Source organism: Phycodurus eques, chromosome 6 (genome assembly GCF_024500275.1).
Source record: "Phycodurus eques isolate BA_2022a chromosome 6, UOR_Pequ_1.1, whole genome shotgun sequence".
Taxonomy (NCBI): domain Eukaryota; kingdom Metazoa; phylum Chordata; class Actinopteri; order Syngnathiformes; family Syngnathidae; genus Phycodurus; species Phycodurus eques.
In genome coordinates, this window is record NC_084530.1 from 921,902 (window position 1) to 940,965 (window position 19,064).

The 19,064-nt window shown below is 40.0% G+C and overlaps 1 protein-coding gene across 7 annotated transcripts in view; it reads right to left on the reverse strand.

Annotated features, from left to right (window-relative positions):
* Positions 1-19,064, reverse strand: part of kdm2aa (lysine (K)-specific demethylase 2Aa) — a 163,698-nt gene that overhangs the window by 66,326 nt on the left and 78,308 nt on the right. For all 7 annotated transcript variants that reach the window (XR_009768688.1, XR_009768689.1, XM_061678383.1 and 4 more), the window contains one exon: positions 7,710-7,793. Coding sequence is in view for 5 of the 7 variants with exons in the window: in XM_061678383.1 (XP_061534367.1) it covers positions 7,710-7,793 (84 nt within the window). In the remaining 2 variants the exon portion in view is untranslated. The remainder of the gene's footprint in view (positions 1-7,709; positions 7,794-19,064) is intronic.

A 19,064-nucleotide genomic window follows, 5' to 3' on the forward strand; every position in this document is an offset into this window, starting at 1 on the left:
GCTTCCAAACCTCTTAATCATTGTCATTTCATTGAAAGCATTATTATTATTAATATATATATATATACAGCAGGTGAAATAAGTATTTAACACATTACTATTTTTCTCACGAAATATACAGTGGGTTCTCTTTCATCTTCAATGCCCTTTGCGATGGAAAGTTTTCACTTCAAATCTCATGGTACATGGCCCCATTCATTCTTTCCTTTACACCGATCAGTCGTCCTGGTCCCTTTGCAGAAAAACAGCCCCAAAGCATGATGTTTCCACCCCCATGTTTCACAGTAGGTATGGTGTTCTTTGGATGTAACTCCGCATTCTTTCTCCTCCAAACACGGAAAGTTATCAAAAGGTTCTATTTTGGTTTCATCTGACCATATGACATTCTCCCAATCCTCTTCTGGATCATCCAAATGCTCTCTAGCAAACTTCAGAAAGGCCTGGACATGTACTGGGTTAAGCAGCGGGACATGTCTGGCACTGTAGGATTTGAGTCCCTGGCGGCACAGTGTGTTACTGATGTTGTTACTTCGGTCCCTACACTACAGACAAACCAATAACATTCAGGCTGAGAACAGGCAAGAACCGGTTTGATAAGGGGCCACTGAGGGGACCTGTTATCTGGAAAGAAGACTCACTCATCTTCCGGATACCACAAGAGAAGGAAGAGAGTCCAGCGCTGTATGCATTTCTACAACCCTAGCCTTGTAATTTTGTAATTCCGATTTTGTTGTATTAAATACTCAAGACAAGTTCAGTGTATCAGGATTTTTATTTGAAAACAAGATCACCACCAACCATTGAAAGGACTGGGAAGAAGGAATTCCATCAGGACCTTTTCCTAACGAGGCTGGATGGGCAGCTCCCGGGCCTCGTTTGGAATTCCTTACTTCCTCTTATGAAAATCGGTTGGGTACACAAACACTGTATAAGCGCATACAAAAAGGCAATATAACAATCTTAGGCATACATTCTTCAAACTCTGTGAAAAACTAGTTTTATTAACAATATTCGATCGCCATCTACTTTTTTTTCTACTGCGTGTATCTCACTGCCTGCACCACACTTCCCCTCAGAGGTCAAGATGTGCACAGCCATTACTTTGAGTAGCTCACTGGTTAATAAAATGGGTCAATTTTCTCATACCTGCTGTTCCTGATTATTATTCTCTAAGTAATGTCACTTGATCAAGCCTTTTCTAACATGACGTACTACAAAATAAGTAAAATATGTATGATTAGTGCTGAAATCGGATCAGATCGATATTGGTATCGGTCAAAACTCAAGGCTGAAATATCAGATCGGAAGTGAGTAAGTTGGATCAGGACATCCCTAGTTTTAATTCAGCAACACTGGAGTGTTTTCTAGCATTAAAGGCTGTTTTAAGGTCATGCCACAGCATTTAAATCATATTAAAGTAGGGGACTTTAGTAGGCCACCCCAAAACCATTTTGTTTTTTTAAGCTCTTCAAAAGTTGACTTGCTGGTGTGTTTTGGATCGTTCCAGAATGCAATTGTGCTTCAACTTCAGGTCACAAATTGATGCCCGAACATTCTCATTCAGGTTTATCTGCTAAAGAGTAGAATTCATAGTTCCATCAATCACAGCAAGTCATCCAGGTCCTAAAGGAAAAACGAAGCTCCTGACGATCACACCACCAACATTGACTGTTGGTAGGATGTTCTTTTCCTGAAATGCTGTATGCCATATGTAACGAGACAGACACCTTCCAAAAAGTTCAACTTTGGTCTCGTCAGTCCATAGAACATTCTCACAAAAGTTTTGGGAAATCATTCAGATTTTATGTTCATGTTGGTCAGTAGTGGGTTTCGCCTTGAAACTCTGCTATGAATTCTGTTTTCGCCCAGTCTCTGCCTTATTGTTATGAACACTGACCTGAACTGAGACAAGGGAGGCCTGCAGTTCTTTAGATGTTGTCCTGGGCTCCTGCTGGATGAGTCATCGCTGTGCTCTAGGGATAATTTCTGTAGGCTGGAAACTCATAGCAAGGCTCACCACTGTACTGTTTTCTCCATTTATGGATAATGGCTCTCACCGTGGTTCCCTGGAGTCCTAAATCCTTACAAATGGCTTTGTAACCCTTTCGAGACAGATGGCTGTCAATTTTTTATCTGTTCTTGAATTTCTTTGGATGGCGGCATCTTTTTGCAGCTTTTTGAGATCTTTCGCCTGACTTGATTTTGCTCGGATTTGGTCAGTAAAAGAACTTAGCTTTCCAAAAAATGTCATTAGCCACAGTTAATTTTTCACACAGGACGAGGTATCTTTAAATCGTTGCATTTTTCCCCCTTATACATAAAAATCATTACTTAGGTTACTACCTTTGTCTGATATTTACATTTGTTTGAGGATTTTAACAAAATGGGGAAACAATGCAAAAAAAAAAAAAAAAAAAGAATGAGAATCAATTTTATTTTCGTGGGACACTGTGTTGTTATATGGGATGTCCCAATATGACTTTTTCAGTTCCAATACGATACCAATATACCAATATTGCAGCCGTATTGGCTGATACAGATACTGATGATCCAATACGATATCAGCATGAATCACACATACTTATTTTGTAGTACGGAATCTTAGAAACAACTTCAATCAAGTGATATGACTCAAATAGAGAATAGTCAGCAACAGTAGGTATGAGTATACTGACCCGTTTATTATTAACCAGTGGGTTACAAAGTGTAACCTTAAACATAAGACTATAATTCAACTGAATAAAATTAAAAAATAAATTAAAAAAATATTGAAAAATGAACTAAATCTTTTCCTTTCGCCTTGTCCTTATAGGGGTCCTCACAGCGTGTCATCCTTTTCCATGTAAGCGCATCTCCTGGATCCTCCTCTCGAACACCAACAGCGCCCATGTCTTCCCTTACTACATGTATCAATCTTCTCTCTGGTCTTCCTCTAGCTGTCTTGCCTGGCAGCTCCATCCTTATCACTCTTCTACCAATATAGTCACTCTCTCCCCTCCGGACTTGTCCAAATAAAAAAAATTAAATTGCAAGAAAATCAGTTTAACTTAAAGGTCCCCTTGCCTCAGAATCCACTTTTTCTACAGTTTTATCATAACGTAGGTCAAAATAAGTCAGTGACATGGTTTAAGGTTGACGTATCATGGTATGCAGTAAGACTTTTCCTCATTTTCAATGTTTAATGAACACCGGACCCCCAACACAGACTGGCCAACCATTTTACAGTGACATTTCTACAGCCATTACCATGACAACCACAGGCTGCCTCGCCACGACTTTTGACCCAAGGACCGACCCTGGATAACTCGTTAATGTGACTCTCCCCGAGACCAACCACATTCCAATCCAACAGATAAAGACTTTCCTGTCTTGATGGTTGCTGATGAACACAATTAACAAATTGTCCGATTGGACTTTAATAAAGAAATGTGTAAATTAATGTGTGATTAGTAATGTAACAAGGACTTGGTCCTAAGAACTAAGTTCACCAGGGATCCTCCTTACTGCACGCACGCATACACATACACACACCGCCTTAAAAATGCACTCAGGTACCACAATATATACCAGTTAAGCACGCTTATGTCTCATGCATAATGTTTATTGCCTACCTGCATTCAATGGTTGTTTGTTATTTGTGACTCAACGTGGTTAGCCTTTAACAGTGTACCCAAATCTTGAGTGTCTAGCGTTGAGATAAATATTGGTGTGTGAGGAAATACAAACAGTTGTAAGATCAAAGTTTAATAGTTTGGTATTTTAAAAATTATATGATAAAAGAGGCTTCACGGTGATCGACTGGTTAGCACGTCTGCCTCACAGTTCTGGGAATTGGGGTTCAAATCCCGACCCCGTCTGTGTGGAGTTTGCATGATCTCCCAGTGCCAGGGTGGATTTTCTCTGGGCACTTTGTCACACCTGTAATTGGGGATCCTCTGCCATTCCTCCTTGCAGATCCTCTCCAGTTCTGTCAGGCTGGATGGTGAAAGTTGGTGGACAGCCATTTTCAGGTCTCTCCAGAGATGCTCAATTGGGTTTAAGTCAGGGCTCTGGCTGCCCATTCAAGAGCGGTCACTGAGTTTTTCTGAAGCCACTCCTTCGTTATTTTAGCTGTGTGCTTAGGGTCATTGTCTTGTTGGAAGGGGAACCTTCGGCCCAGTCTGTGGTCCTGAGCACTTTGCATAAAGTTTTCGTCCAGGATATCCCTGTACTTGGCCGCATTCATCTTCCTTCAATTGCAACCACTCGTCCTGTCCCTGCAGCAGAAAAACACCCCACAGCATGATGCTGCCACCACCATGCTTCACTGTTGGGACTGTATTGGAAAGGTGATTAGCAGTGCCTGGTTTTCTCCACATATACCACTTAGAATTAAGGCCAAAATGTTCTATCTTGGTCTCATCAGACGAGTGAATCTTATTTCTCACCATCTTGGAGTCCTTCAGGTGTTTATTAGCAAACTCCACGCGGGCTATCATGTGTCTTGCACTGAGGAGAGGCTTCTGTCGGACCACTCTGCCATAAAGCCCCAACTGGGCTGCAGTGATGGTTGACTTTCTAGAACTTTCTCCCATCTCCCGACTGCATCTCTGGAGCTCAGCCACAGTGTTATTTGGGTTCTTCTTCAACTCTCTCACCAAGGCTCTTCTCCCTCAATTGTTCAGTTTGGCCGGACGGCCAGCTCTAGGAAGGGTTCTGGTCGTCCCAAAAGTGTTCAATTTAAGGATTATGGAGGCCACTGTGCTCTTAGGAATCCTTAAGTGCAGGAGAATTTTTTTTGTAACTTTGGCCAGCTCTGTGCCTTGCCACAATTCTATCTCTGAGCTCTTCAGGCAGGTACCTTTGATCTCATGATACTGATTTGCTCGGACATGCACTATGAACTATAAGGTCTTATATAGACAGGTGTATGGCTTTCCTAATCAACTCCAATCAGTGTAATCAAATACAGCTGCAATCCAATGAAGGTGTAGAACCATCTCAAGGATGATCAGAAGAAATGGACAGCACTAGTTAAATATGAGTATCAGAGCAAAGGGTATGAATATTTATGGCTGTGTGATATTTCAGTTTTTCCTTTTCAAATTTGCAAAGATTTCAACAATTACGTTTTTTTCTGTCAATATGGGGTGCTGTGTGCACATTAATGAGAAAAAAAATGAACTTAAATGATTTTAGCAAATGGCTGGAATATAACGAAGAGTGAAAAATTTCAGGGGGTCTGAATACTTTCCCACTGTATATACACAATATTGTCAAAAGTATTCCCTTATCTGCCTTGAAGCGCATTTGTGAGGTTACACATTGATGTTGGATGTCAATGTTATAAAAGTATATATCATAAATGTAAATACCAAGAAATAAAAGCTGGAATTATAAACTTTTGTTTCACATTTATCTTTTTATCTGAAACCCAAATGTCTTCAGTACGCCACAAAAACAAAGGAATTGACCTTGCCATTGCAATACTTTTGGAGGGGACTGTACTGTATCTTTACCACAAATATCTGACTTTTGTCCATCTGCTCGTGAGACCGGAAGTGGAAAGTTCAACCCCCGATCTCTTTATTAAATAATAACAAAATATATTAAGAGAATTTCTCGCCCATCTATGCAAGTTGTCAATTGAAAGCATGGCTTGCAAAATGACCAGATCATATTTCCGTGTATTTGTGGCGTAAAACGTTAACTCATTATTCATGTACCTGCCCACTTCATGGTTGGCGATCCACCCACTCAACTCAGCTGAACCAATGCAGGTTTTACGCGAGCAAGTCTCAGCCATACAAATATAGTCAGATGTGATGATGCAAGGAAAAAATACTAATACTCATACCTGGCTGCTCAAAGCAACCAATTTAAAAGCGACAACGAGGGAGTAGAATAATTGGTGACAATTTGGACCGTGTTTACCAGAGTAGTTCATTTTAAGTAACATTTGCAAAGTGTGAGGTGTCAACTCATCTGGACTGCTGGTTAGTGAGCTAACAGACCCGTATCCACCTTGGAGAGAGCTGGTATGAATTTATCCTCCCACCGTAAGTAACCCAATATTTTCTTTTTAGACACCACATAACCTATCATTATCAGCTTATGATGTATTTATCATGGGAATGAAAAAGAAATTGACATCACGTATGATCGTCTCAAATTTACGAGGGTGTGTGTGTGTGGGGGGGGGGGGCTATACCGGTAACTGCAAAAATTGCCTAAATTTGTCTCTCTCGGTTCCATTTCACTCATAACAAACACAGTCGTGTGCAAAGATTTTAATAACTTTGATATGAAGCCAAATACCAAATATGACTTCTAGATTTGCCAAAACACTTGCTTGATTTCCTCCCCCCCACAAGGACTTGTGACTTGCTTGAGACTAGAAGGTTATGACTCGAGACTTGCTTGTGGCTGACACATATTTGACTTACTCCCACCTCTCTGAATACGTAAACGCCTACAGAGGTCTGTCAACCAAACAACGTTCGTCAGCACAGCCCGCCCCCTCAAAGAGTTCCTGGTAGCGCAAGGAAGACCCTACACCCCAGGAGGAACAAAATAATCCAGGGGGAACCTTCTGTACCCTGGTAGTTTTTTTCGGTGGGGACACGGGGGGAACTCAAGTGATCAGAGTAGCTAGGGAAGTTCCTGCAAAGGTTCCTGTGGTGGAAAAACCCCTAACGGGAAAATGAAACGCCTGTATTTTGAGGGTAATAGCCTGTCAGCCACATATTTATAACAAATAAATAAATAAACAAATAAATAAAAGTATATGAACCATGTTCATTTTTGGACCAGTGAACTTCGTTGAAAATTTTTAATTGTGACCTATGAACTGAACTTGTTTCATTTTTGGAACGGTGAACTGAACTCTGAACTCGTTGGTGTAGAAAATGAACTTCAGCAACAATGTTCAAAACGTAATATTTATATCTCTATTTTTTTTTTAAAATGCAGTAATATTTTTTTTTTCTGATATCGTGTAGCCCTAAACGTTATGTGCAAAGTTAAAGAAACCAAGACTGCTTTAAAGAGGATGGTAAAGGAAAACAAACTATTAAAATAAAGCACAATAATTTCAGCATTAATGATTTGACTAGGATTTTCAAAGAGGTAAATTAGTTTTTCTTTTGCTAGTAAATAAATTTGAAAATACTGTAAATAATCAAAATACTTGTATATGGTGGTGGTACACGTATGCAATAGTTTTTAAATTTCTTCACATCAATCATATGGTTGTAGTAATGCTTAAAATTAGGTGGTTTTCCCAGGGAAAGAGGGTTTAGGAGCCCTCACCATAAGCGCAGGCTGCTGGCCCCTCTGAGTCAAACTAATTTTCAAAGACAAGTAAAGCCTTCGTTATTTTTTGTTATTATTATTGACCTGCATTGTCTGCCACTGCTTGTTGCAGACTAACCTCTTGTCACAGTAAAGTATCTTGCAAATATATCTGAAGGCACTATTAATCTTTACTTCATACAAAACTATTGTACGCGATGGTCATGCTGTACTAGCTCAAAAAAGGGTGTGACAAAATGACATTCTGGTGCTTCCCACTGAAAAAGTGGGTCGCCCCAGTGGAAATGCAGGAAGTCAACAATTTTAATTTAAAAGACTGAGAATGGAACATACATGCAAATTGAATTGTGTATGCAAGCAACTTGCATCCTCCACTTCTCATTGCACATTTATCCCCGTGTTTGTCAGTTGTGTACCTCCGACTCAGTGATCCCTTGAACACATTTTGGACATTCCCAACAGCTTGGAAGGTCTTTGTTGATAACTCCTTCACCTTGAACCTGTAGTGAAAGACGGAAAGTCAGGTGGATTAGGCAGTAAAACTGCATTTGGTTCATTTTCCCGGGAATTCAAACCACATTAATACATGCTTGGCAATTAAACATCATCCATCTCTCAATATACCCGGTCTGAATATGATCCAACAGAGATCCAACAATTTCCCTATGAAAAAAAACACAAGGCATGGGGGCCAGATTCTGCGGATTTCATGTGGCCCACAGAAGTAAATCATATGCAGCTACTGTAATGCGCACCCTAAAAGTTGACCAAAATTCTGGAAAACCCTTGTACCTATGTATAATGCATTTTTACAATGCATGATTTTATATGATCAAAATATGAAGTATTATCTGTATTTTGTTAGTTTTTTTTCAAATAATTATTCTGAAGTTAATCACTTTATTTGAACACATAATACTTTATTTACTTGCTCTTATTTTGAAATTCACAGCCCTACTTTGATTTAGTAAATGAGAAAACACACAGTTGTGCTCGTTTGATTACCCAGGCAGAATTTTTAGTGTGTAGAATTATTTTAAGAAAACATGAAGGACAAGCGAAAGATCTTTAATTTTATTTTAATGGGATTCAAATTAAACTGTCAAGCATTTCAGAAAAGCATTATCATTAAATAAAACATAACCATAAAGAAATTAATGATAGTTGTTGTTCAGTCATCAGTCGTATTTAAAAAAAAAAATAAAAAAATAATATTTCACAAATTCTGCCTGGGTATGTAAATATAATTGTACATATACGCAGTCATATGTACCCCTGTCATACTGGAATGAAAGTGTCGTCTCCACCTTTTTCATAACCTCTAGGTGGCATAATAGAATGAAAGTGTACAACTTTTTCATAACCTCATCGTGGAACAAAAGTGTACAGCTTTTTCATAACCTCTACATGGCGGCATACATTTACCAAATGTGAAAGTCTTTTTAATTTTCTCCCATACCTATGTATAATTCGCACTATTGACTGACCATTTTTGGGGGTAAAGAAATGCACATTATACACGAGAAATTACTGTACTTTGTTTCTTGCTAAAATCTGTAGCAAAATTGCAAATTGTCTTAACTTTGATGTTGCAGTATTTAGAGCATTTTTTGTTGCCAAACACCTTTTTAAAATAAAATGAAAAACGGTTGAACTATTTTCATTGGCTTCTGATTTCAAAAGTAGCTATTCATCAATTTGTTGTATAAATGTAATATGATGAGACGATAAAACAATTTCATAATCAAAACAGTCTGAGGAAAACCATAACTACAATGTGACCCACAACAAAAATTTGTTTGACACCCCTGCATGAGAAGGTTAGCGTATAACACCTGTAATTTCCTGTCAACATTTGGTGATAAGGCTACAAATAATGGAACAGAACGTATGGATCTCCGCACAGTGGGATTCTTCAACACAGCACATCTCACGAGTTTCATGTCATCTCACTTTGCTGCCAGGCTCCACCCACACTCTACGATGAAAGGTCACAACTTTCACATTTAGTCGTCCCTGATTTGTCTAGTATACCGGGTTCAAATTTGGTGGTGATCAGGTGGATTCCCGAGGACTTGATTCACATGTGACCCATGGCAATGGCCACAATCCTAGAAAAAAAATTGCACCAAACTAAAACAGTGTCCTACCTGTGCATTTCACAGGTAGGACTTCATTTATTTTCGTACATCCTGTCACAATGAACATGGACATCAGATTTTGTGTCAGTCGGGACACAATGGTGCTGGGTACTAATATTTTTTAACACTCTGCGGTGCCCTACTGAGCGGGTTTTGGGGGAGGGTTTTCAACTGATACCTTTAAAGTACGAAAATCTTTGCCAGGATATGTTGTATGTTAAAGACCTTCAAAAAGGTGATTTAGTTTCTGGAGCAATAATGCATGTTGAGGGGGTTGCGCTGAACCGAGAACAAAGTTCTCAGGGTGTGCTGCACTGAGGACTTAGGCAAATTATACACAGAAGAGGTCCGACAATCAGGCGAGGCTCCTTGTCTGCGTGACACCCAACCGCTTGAGATGACGCGGAGAAAGGACCACATCTCCGGATGGCCATCGGCAGTATAGGAAGGTAAAGTTGCTCAATATAATGTACAGTACATGCCAAACGAAAGCTAAAGGTACAGTAAATGCTGAACTAAAGATAAATAACTGTTTTTTGAGATACACAATGTATTTTTTAATGGTGTATCTATGTATTGAGAAAAATAAATAAAAAATAGTAATAATGGAGCAGAAATGCTCCCCGCAACCTGAGGTGTCACAGTGACTCCCCCACAGCTTGATAAACTGCTTTCTTCCAAGCGGCCCTGCTATTCGAAACAACCACGAGAAGACGCCTACCGTACCCTAAATTAATTAGCAGGTCCCCTCAAAATCTTGGTTTACAGTCAAAGAGTCATTTTCTTCATTTGAACTGACAGCAGCCAAACGGGACAGATAGACGATGGAATACAAATACAGCAGCGAACTATTTGCTTAATATTCAAATGTGAAGCAAGGCGCCACCCAATGGCGTTTGAGAGTACTGCGACCCATAAACTTCCATTAAATTTTTAACTTAATGTCCGTTTTGATATTTCATGAATTCTGAACTATTCCAAATGTATGCCTTGATATCTGTGCCAGTGTGTCAACTTTACCGGTGCAACTCGAAGACTGAGAACTGTTTGTCCTGATTTGAAACCCCGAGCAGCATGAAATGTGATTGAACCATAAGCAGTTGATTTGCCAAGAGTAAAGTTTAAACAGTCATTCTATATGCTTGACCTATGAGTGAAGAGTACAAAGTTGGGAGTATTTTATGTTAATATGTCATTTTAAACAGATTATATGGGTCAAAATTGTACACTAGATTCAAGCTGATGGGTGTGGTCTTGTCTGGTCCTCTTTGACACGCCCTCTGGGTATTTATCCCGACACCCGCTGCCTCACACTTTTGGTTCTTCACTCTTGCCTTGCTTCCTGGCTCTTGTTATCAGCTCCCCAGCTACGGGGCGGCGTTCGGACACGCGGTTCGGCCAACGCGAATGCCTGGATGAGAACGGACTGCTTCCCAGCCTCTACGTGGGCCACCGCTAGGCAATCAGAGCAGCTGCTACTAAGTACCAGGTACGCTTTCCGCCAAGCGTGATCGCTCAGAAATTGCTAGAGAGTCCCTGAAAAGGCAGGAAGAGCATCGGTTAAAACCTCCAACAGAACGCGTGAAGAACAACTTCTTTCCCTTTTTCCCACCTGTTTTTGTTTTATTTTTGTGCATCTTTTTCTTTAACCAAACCTATCTAATACATATATATGCCCGGATAAATGCAGAGGGTTACGTCAGGAAGGGCATCCGGCTTAAAACCTTGCCAAACAAATATAAGCGTTCATCCAAAGAATTCCATACCGGATCGGTCGTGGCTCAGATTAACAACGTCCGCCACCAGATTCAGCTACTGTGGGTCAAAGACGAAGGAGAGGTGGAAAGCGGGTTCTTTGGCAGAAAGAGAAGAGGAAAGCTCATGTATCAGATCAAGTGATGAGGCTGAAACTTGAAATTGAGGGTGTTATGTATAATGTGATTAGCGGCTATGCCCCACAGGTAGGATGTGACCTAGAGGTGAAAGAGAAATTCTGGAAGGAGATAGACGAAGTAGTTCTGAGCATCCAAGACAGACAGAGAGTCGTGATTGGTGCAGATTGTAATGGACATGTTGGTGAAGGAAATAGGGGTGATAAAGAAGTGATGGGTAACTACGGCATCCAGGAAAGGAACACTGAATGCTGACTCGTTACGGCCGTAACACTGAGGCTATTGGGGGGGGGAAATCCAGCGTCCGACATTACCGACCAGAATGGCGCTGTGTCTGGCCATTATGACGAGAATTTCATTAAACAATTTGATGAAAATAACACTAAATTGTTTTTAAAAAAAATAATAATAATAATAAAAAATATAATAAAAAAAGAGTGGAAACAGCTGCTTGGGGGCACTATTTTATTACGCCCCCCCCCCGGCTTATAAGCTGCAGAGACGAAAGTTCTTTTGCGGCCAGTGTCAACGCATTGTAAGTCACTAATCATCGCCTCCACGGTAGCGAATAAGCTACACTTCTAACCATGCTTCTTCCACATATTGTTTGCATTATAACAACGGGAGGGTGAGGAGTAGGTAGAAAAGACAGAAAACCATGATGCTAACTGCTAAGCTATGTGTAATTGGGTGATACAGTACACTTGTCACCACATAGGTCTGGGTGACCCACGTCACTAGAGATCAACAAAATAAGCGTCTGGAGATATAAATGTAAAACAATTCACGGCCTCACAAGACGCCCTCTGAACTGGAAATGCACTGTCACTGACAGAATTACAATCCAAATATCCATGTTAAAAGGTCAGATGACAAAGATGTTATGGGGTCAGTTCAAATTCATATTTGCATTGTTTATGTTATGTAATAGATGCACACAACTTCCAGCAAGTTTTCAACCATAGTTAAGCTAAAAATGTGTTTTTTATGACACATACTGAGCCTTCACCGAACATACCCGAAGGTCAAGACATCGGGGTGTGGTTTCTGTATCCACCGCAAGGGCTACCAGAAGTGACGTTGCAATTGACAAACACAGTAGGCTACATACTATACACAATGGTGAGCAACGTATTGGAATATGAGGAGGAGGAGGCTCAAACCATCCATGTTTGAGCCGATCAGGAGGTCGGAATAGTGATGACGACGAGCAGCCAAGTAGCAGCTGTACAACAGAAAAAGAGTGGCCACTGGCTCGATGTGACGGTATGTCAAAAGCATGTCTTTTTATACAGTCATGGCTAGAAATAATGGCACCCCAGGGGTGCCAATATTTTTAGCACGACTATACATATCTATGCATATATGTTTCAGTGACACGGCACAAGCTTTTACATAGTATGCAGTATTCCTATATAATATTTGCTCCTCGCTCGAGTAGCGATATAAAATGCCGCACAGAAAGTCTTTGGGTTGTCATATAGGTAAAGGTACAGACGACAGTACTGAAAAGTACTGCGTGGCTCTTTTTTTCCTACTCCCCAGTGCATAGTAACCATAATATAGTCGTAGGTATATACAAGGAAATCCTCACCTCTGGTCTGCGCGGCGACGGCTGCGAGATTTAGTTCTCCTGCTGGCGGTTGAGGTCCCGATGCCCAAAGGAAAAATAGTTGGCACCGCAGCTGATTTCAGCCTCTACCACTGTATCCAATGCGTTCTGTTAAGTCTTTCTCAAAACACGCCGGTTCGAAGTGATCAGCACAGAGTTTGGAATGCTTGCTCGGCACCCAGAGCTGACCAAGTTTCTTCTCGTCGATTAACGTTCCCTATCATCCACTGGTCACATATTCTTTTTTTCACTTAGAAAGCCAAAAACGTTTTTCACTTAGAAAACCAAAAACTCTTGCCACTGCTTGAACCATTTGTACAACCAAATGCCACACAATAAACCATCGTGACATCGTTAAATTATACGACAACAAAGGACGGGAAACACAGCAAGGAACAATAGCACACAACGCCGACTGAACAGGCAGTTGGGCGTCACAGCACCAGATAGAGCCAAAGACCGGAATGCACTGGATGCAAAAAGCAGAAGGTGCATTCTGCATCATATTTAGTGATTTAACTGCTGTATAACGGCTATATAAACACTTTGAAATGGCAAATGTGGTATGCAAAGGGGATCTAGAGTTATCAAGAAAATGTTTTAAATCTTTGTCCTTTGACCTTAAACTGGGAAGGCTGGCAGTGAATGAGTTAATACGTCACTGGAGATGTCATTTGAGAATTGGGTCATTTAAAAAGTGTATTATTAATAATAATAAATATTTGTAATATAAGATAACCTTTATTAGTCCCACAATGAGGAAATCTCCATCATTTCGGAAGCAATAGTGGATACAGGAAATATAAATAGCATGCAAGAGAAGACATCTATACAACCACATACACAAAACAGAAATCTAAACTATTGTCCATGCATTCATTACCTATCCAATTAAATTTATCAGCAATGCTTTTTGTTTGTTTGCAAATTAGAAAGCTGAGTCCTAAGACATTTTAGATCTATTTAACCTGATTTAATACTTTTTTTTTTTAAACCAAGGTTGAAAACAGAATTGTTAAAAGAAAATCCATAGACATATTTTTGACGATGGCACGTCGAAATCTCAGGCTGCAACTGCGGCCACCATTTAGAAGGGGGATGCAATAAAAATATTAAAATAAATGTTGAAGCCATAATTTATTAATGATTATGATTAGAGAGTAATGGCAGAAATGCAAAAACCTGAAATGAAAAAGGTGACCAAAAAAAATAAAAAATAAAACATTGTCGGAGGGTTCTGGGGGGATGCCCGGGCCCCCGCAGAGAATTTTTATTTATATTTTAACATAAATTAAGCAATCTGGAAGACTCTGAAGAGTACAATTTGAAGTTAATTCATTCTGTGTTATGACATAATCCCTAACATCGCTCCATCGCTTAATACATTTAATATTAACATCCGTAAACCTATTAGATAATTGTAGGCGCGTTTCCTAATTAATACAAGATTACTAGCGGATCAGCTCATCGCGGATGTTACGTTTGCTTCACGGTCCCGCTGAGACCACAACCAGTGCCATGACCCGCAGCACCGCAACGCGAAAATAAAAAAGTGCAACAAATACGACACTGGCTGATCTGATGAGCAAAAATGTAAGCGAAGCAATAGAGGCTGTCCGCTCCAGAGGTGGGTAGAATAGCCAAATATTGTACTCAAGTAAGAGTTCTGTTACTTGACAATGTGACAAGTAAAAGTATTCCTCTGAAAAAAATACTTAAGCGTAAACAGTACACAGTGAAATTATTACTCAAGTACTGAATAAACAGCACAAACAATTAAAAAAAATAAATACATTAAAAAAAAAAACATTTGCAATTTACTGCACGGTCTTTTCTCAAATTATAAGCGAGCTGAAATACCCACGTTTGGGCAGACAGTGCCAGACAAATAGAACACATGAAAGCTGTTGTTTTTGTTCATCTAAACTTAAACAAGAGTAGCGCGTCGTTGCCTTCATGATAACGACGACCTTCCCAAAATGGTGTCCATTTAGCTGTATCGTTTTCGAGTCTAAAGTCATCAAATTAATGACTCGAGTCCCCATAGGTAAACCATGGATCAATCAAAGAAAATAAAAGATTCTCAAGAAAACAGAATGTTTAATGCTATGTGCTACATGAACTACATAAAAAAAAAACAGTGCTAATGCCTCACAGATGACAGTTTACAATTGTGTGTTAAGATGAAGTTGATGACACAGCCCTGATGTGCTGATGCCACACGCTGAGATTCAGTAGGAAAAATCACTTTAACCAGTTAAAATAATTTTAAATGGCTATTATTTTGCAAATATATATTTTACATTAAGTGAAATAGTCCTTTATAATTCAAGCTGACAGCTGACTGCATGCTCCACAGCAGGTGGATAAATTTGCCTTTAATTTCATGAATTACGAGGAGGGACTCAAATAGACTATTTTATTTCAAAACATTTTTGTTCCATCCAGAAGTAAAACGTGTCCTGTATAGCAGTTGTAGCAGTTTATTAATTTCATAAATGCAACACACTACAGTTCATTTATTTGTTTAAAAAAAAAAAAAAAAAAGGTAACGTATTTTCACGACCATAAGGCGCACTTAAAAGTCTTACATTTTCTCCAAAATCTGTAAATGTGTGACTTTGATGAGCGCTTGACTGACTGGGAGCATTTCCTGCTGACACGTAACTGAGGACAGCATGCGGACGTTAAAGGGGGAAGGGTGCGCGTGAAAATGCACGCCCCCAGTAGGTATATAGCGCCGGTATGTGTATTGTGCAAAACATTGGTTTGGCTCAAGACCCAGGAAAACGACACCTACGAAGAGACGCGCTTACGAAGCACAGTTTAAAGTGCAAGCTATCAGTTATGCGGAGGAACATGGGAATAGAGCAGCCGCGAGAGAATTCAAGATCAACGAATCCATGGATTAATGAGCAAAGAACAGATGGGAGAAGCGTCTCTACAGTAACCATTCGACTGAGGGAAATAAGTCAGAGCTTGCCATCATTCCGGGAGGCTTGACGAAGGAACTCCAACCACTGGACATCGGTGTAAACAGAGCGTTCAAAGTGAAGTTGTGAGCGGCGTGGGAGCCATGGATGACAGATGGCGAACACAGCTAGGAGGCAGCGCTGGCTGAGTTACGGCACAATTTGTGAATGGATAGAGGATGCTTGGGCTAACGAGTCTGCTTGCACTGTTGTTCGAGCTTTCGTAAAAGCCGGCATCATTTCTGAGGAGCCGCACGGCAACGAGACTGACTCCGACAATGACGAGAGGGAACCTGGCCTGTTTGATGGAGAACTTGCCCAGGGGTTCATTTCGGAGACAGAAGATGAGGACTTTGATGGATTTGTGGATGAGAATTGATTAAAAAAATAACGTGAGTACATTGTTAAATAGGTCAATAAAGTACAACCGAACTCAGTGTTGCTCCCGCTGCCTTTGTAAAAACATTGTTTTAGCGTGCATGCATGCTACCGTATGTTTTACCATGCCTGCGCCCAATAATACGGTCCACCTTATGCATGTGTTAAATACAGAAATAGACCCCGTAACTGAGACTGTGCCTTATGGTTGTGAAAATACGGTAATAATAATAAAAACGTCATATGTTATCCTAACCTTTGATGTCCAAAGGATTTTGTGCCTCCCGGTGTTTTTTTTATGTGGGAGGCTGTTTGAGTATTTAAGGTTGCCGACCCTTGTGCTAGACAAAAGAAAACAATTTTGAAGCTGAGAGAAGAAAGAAAATCGATCAGAGCTATTGCACAAACATTGGGCATAGAAAAAACAACAATTTGGAATGCCCTGGAAAAAAAACAAATACTGGTGGACTGAGCAATAGACATCGAACATGTCAGCCAAGGGTATCAACAGCAGTTGATGACAGAAACATTGTGAGACCTGTGAAGAAACACCCAAAGACAACAGTCATTGACATCACTGCCAACCTCCACAGGGCAGGGATGAAGGTATCACAATCCATTGTTGGAAAACGTCGTCGAGGGAATCAATATACAGGACATACCACAAGATGCAAACCACTCATCAGCAAAAGGAATTGGAAAGCCAGATTGGATTTTGCAAACTACAGAGATAAGCCACAAAAGTTTTGGAATTTCCAAAGTGATGGAAAAGCCAAAGTATGGAGAAAGAAAGGATCAGCTTCTGATCCAAAACACACAAATTCATGTGTGAAGCATGGTGGAGGTAATGTGATGGCTTGGGCTTGTATGGCTGTTTCTGGAAGGGGCTCACTAGTCTTTGACGATGTGTAACTCATGATGGTAGCAGCAGAATGAATTTGGAAGTCTACAAAACCATTTTGTCTGGCAATTTACAGAAAAATACATCCGAACAAATTGGGAGAAGCTTCATCATGCAACAAGACAATGCCCCAAAACATACTGCCAACACAACAAAGGACTTCATCAGGGAGAAAAGTGGAAGGTCTTAGACTGGCCAAGTCAGTCAAATCTTAACCGAATAGAGCATGCATTTTACCTCCTGAAGACGAGACTGAAGGGAGAAACCCCCAGAAACAAACAACAACAAAGAGGCAAAAGTAAAGGCCTGGAGAAAGCATTTCAAATTAAGTCTGGTGAAGTCAATGGGTCACAGGCTTGATGCAGTTATTGCAAGTAAGGGTAATGCGACCAAATATTCACTAAGTTAATTTGTCTGTTCCAATACGTTTTCTCACTTGAAAAGTGGGTGGGTTTAAACAAAAGGTGCTCTATCCTGAGTTGTATAACACAGATGTAAATACCATGAAATAAAAGCTGAAATGTTGTCTCATATTCATCTTTTGATCTGAAACCAAAATGTCTTCAGTACACAATAAAAACAAAGGAATTGACTTTGCTGTTCCAATACTTTTGGAGGGGAATGTACACTTGGGAGAATTTTTTAAAAAGCCCTGTGAAGTGACAAAAAATGTCTTGAAAATTTGACACCACAGAAAACAGTGTTGTTAACAAGCCTGCCGAATTTGAATGGGGAAAAAAGCCAAGTTTATGAAATCAGGCTTTAAAATGGTTAAGAAGTTTAGAAGAACACCTCTCAGCTTTCAGACACTGTGGACGTCTGTGAATGCTCTGAAAACATGCCCTTCTTAAGTTAAAGCTATCAATTAAATACAGACCCTTTCCCAAAAATTTGAATATCATGGAAAAGTTAATTTATTTGCAGAATTCCATTCAAAAGTTAAACTTTCATAGATTATACAACCGCAATTCTAATGAAGTTGGGACGTTGTGTTAAACAAATAAAAACAGAATTCAATGATTTGCAAATCATGTTCAACCTATATTTAATTGAATACACTACAAAGACAAGATATTTAATGTTCAAATTGATAAACTTAGTTTTTAGCAAATAATCATTAACTTTGAATTTTATGTCTGCAACACGTTCCAAAAAAGCTGGGACAGGTGGCAAAAGAGACTGAGAAAGTTGAGGAATGCTCATCAAACACCTCTTTGGAACATCCCACAGGTGAACAGGCTAATTGGGAACAAGTGGGTGACATGATTGGGTATAAAAGGAGCTTCCCTGAATTGCTCAGTCATTCACAAGCAAAGATGGGGCGAGGTTTATCTCTTTGTGAGCAAGTGTGTGAGAAAATTGTCGAACAGTTTAAGGACAATGTTCCTCAACGTACAGCTGCAAGGAATTTAGGGATTTCATCATCTACGGTCCATAATATCATCAAAAGTTTCAGAGAATCTCGAGAAATCACTGCATGTATGCGGCAAGACCCAAAACCAACATTGAATGCCCGGGACCTTCGACCCAGCATCAAAAAGCGACCCCAATGTGTAAAGGATATCACCACATGGGCTCAGGAACACTTCAGAAAACCAATGTAAGTAAATATAGTTTGGCGCTACATCCGTAAGTGCAACTTAAAACTCTACGATGCATAACAAAAGCCATTTATCAACAACACCCAGAAACGCCGCCGGCTTCTCTGGGCCCGAGCTCATCTAAGATGGACTGATGCAAAGTGGAAAAGTGTTCTGTGGTCCAACGACTCCACATTTCAAATTGTTTTTGGAAATTGTGGACACCGTGTCCTCCGGGCCAAAGAAGAAAAGAACCTTCCGGACTGTTATGGACGCAAAGCTCAAAAGACAGCAT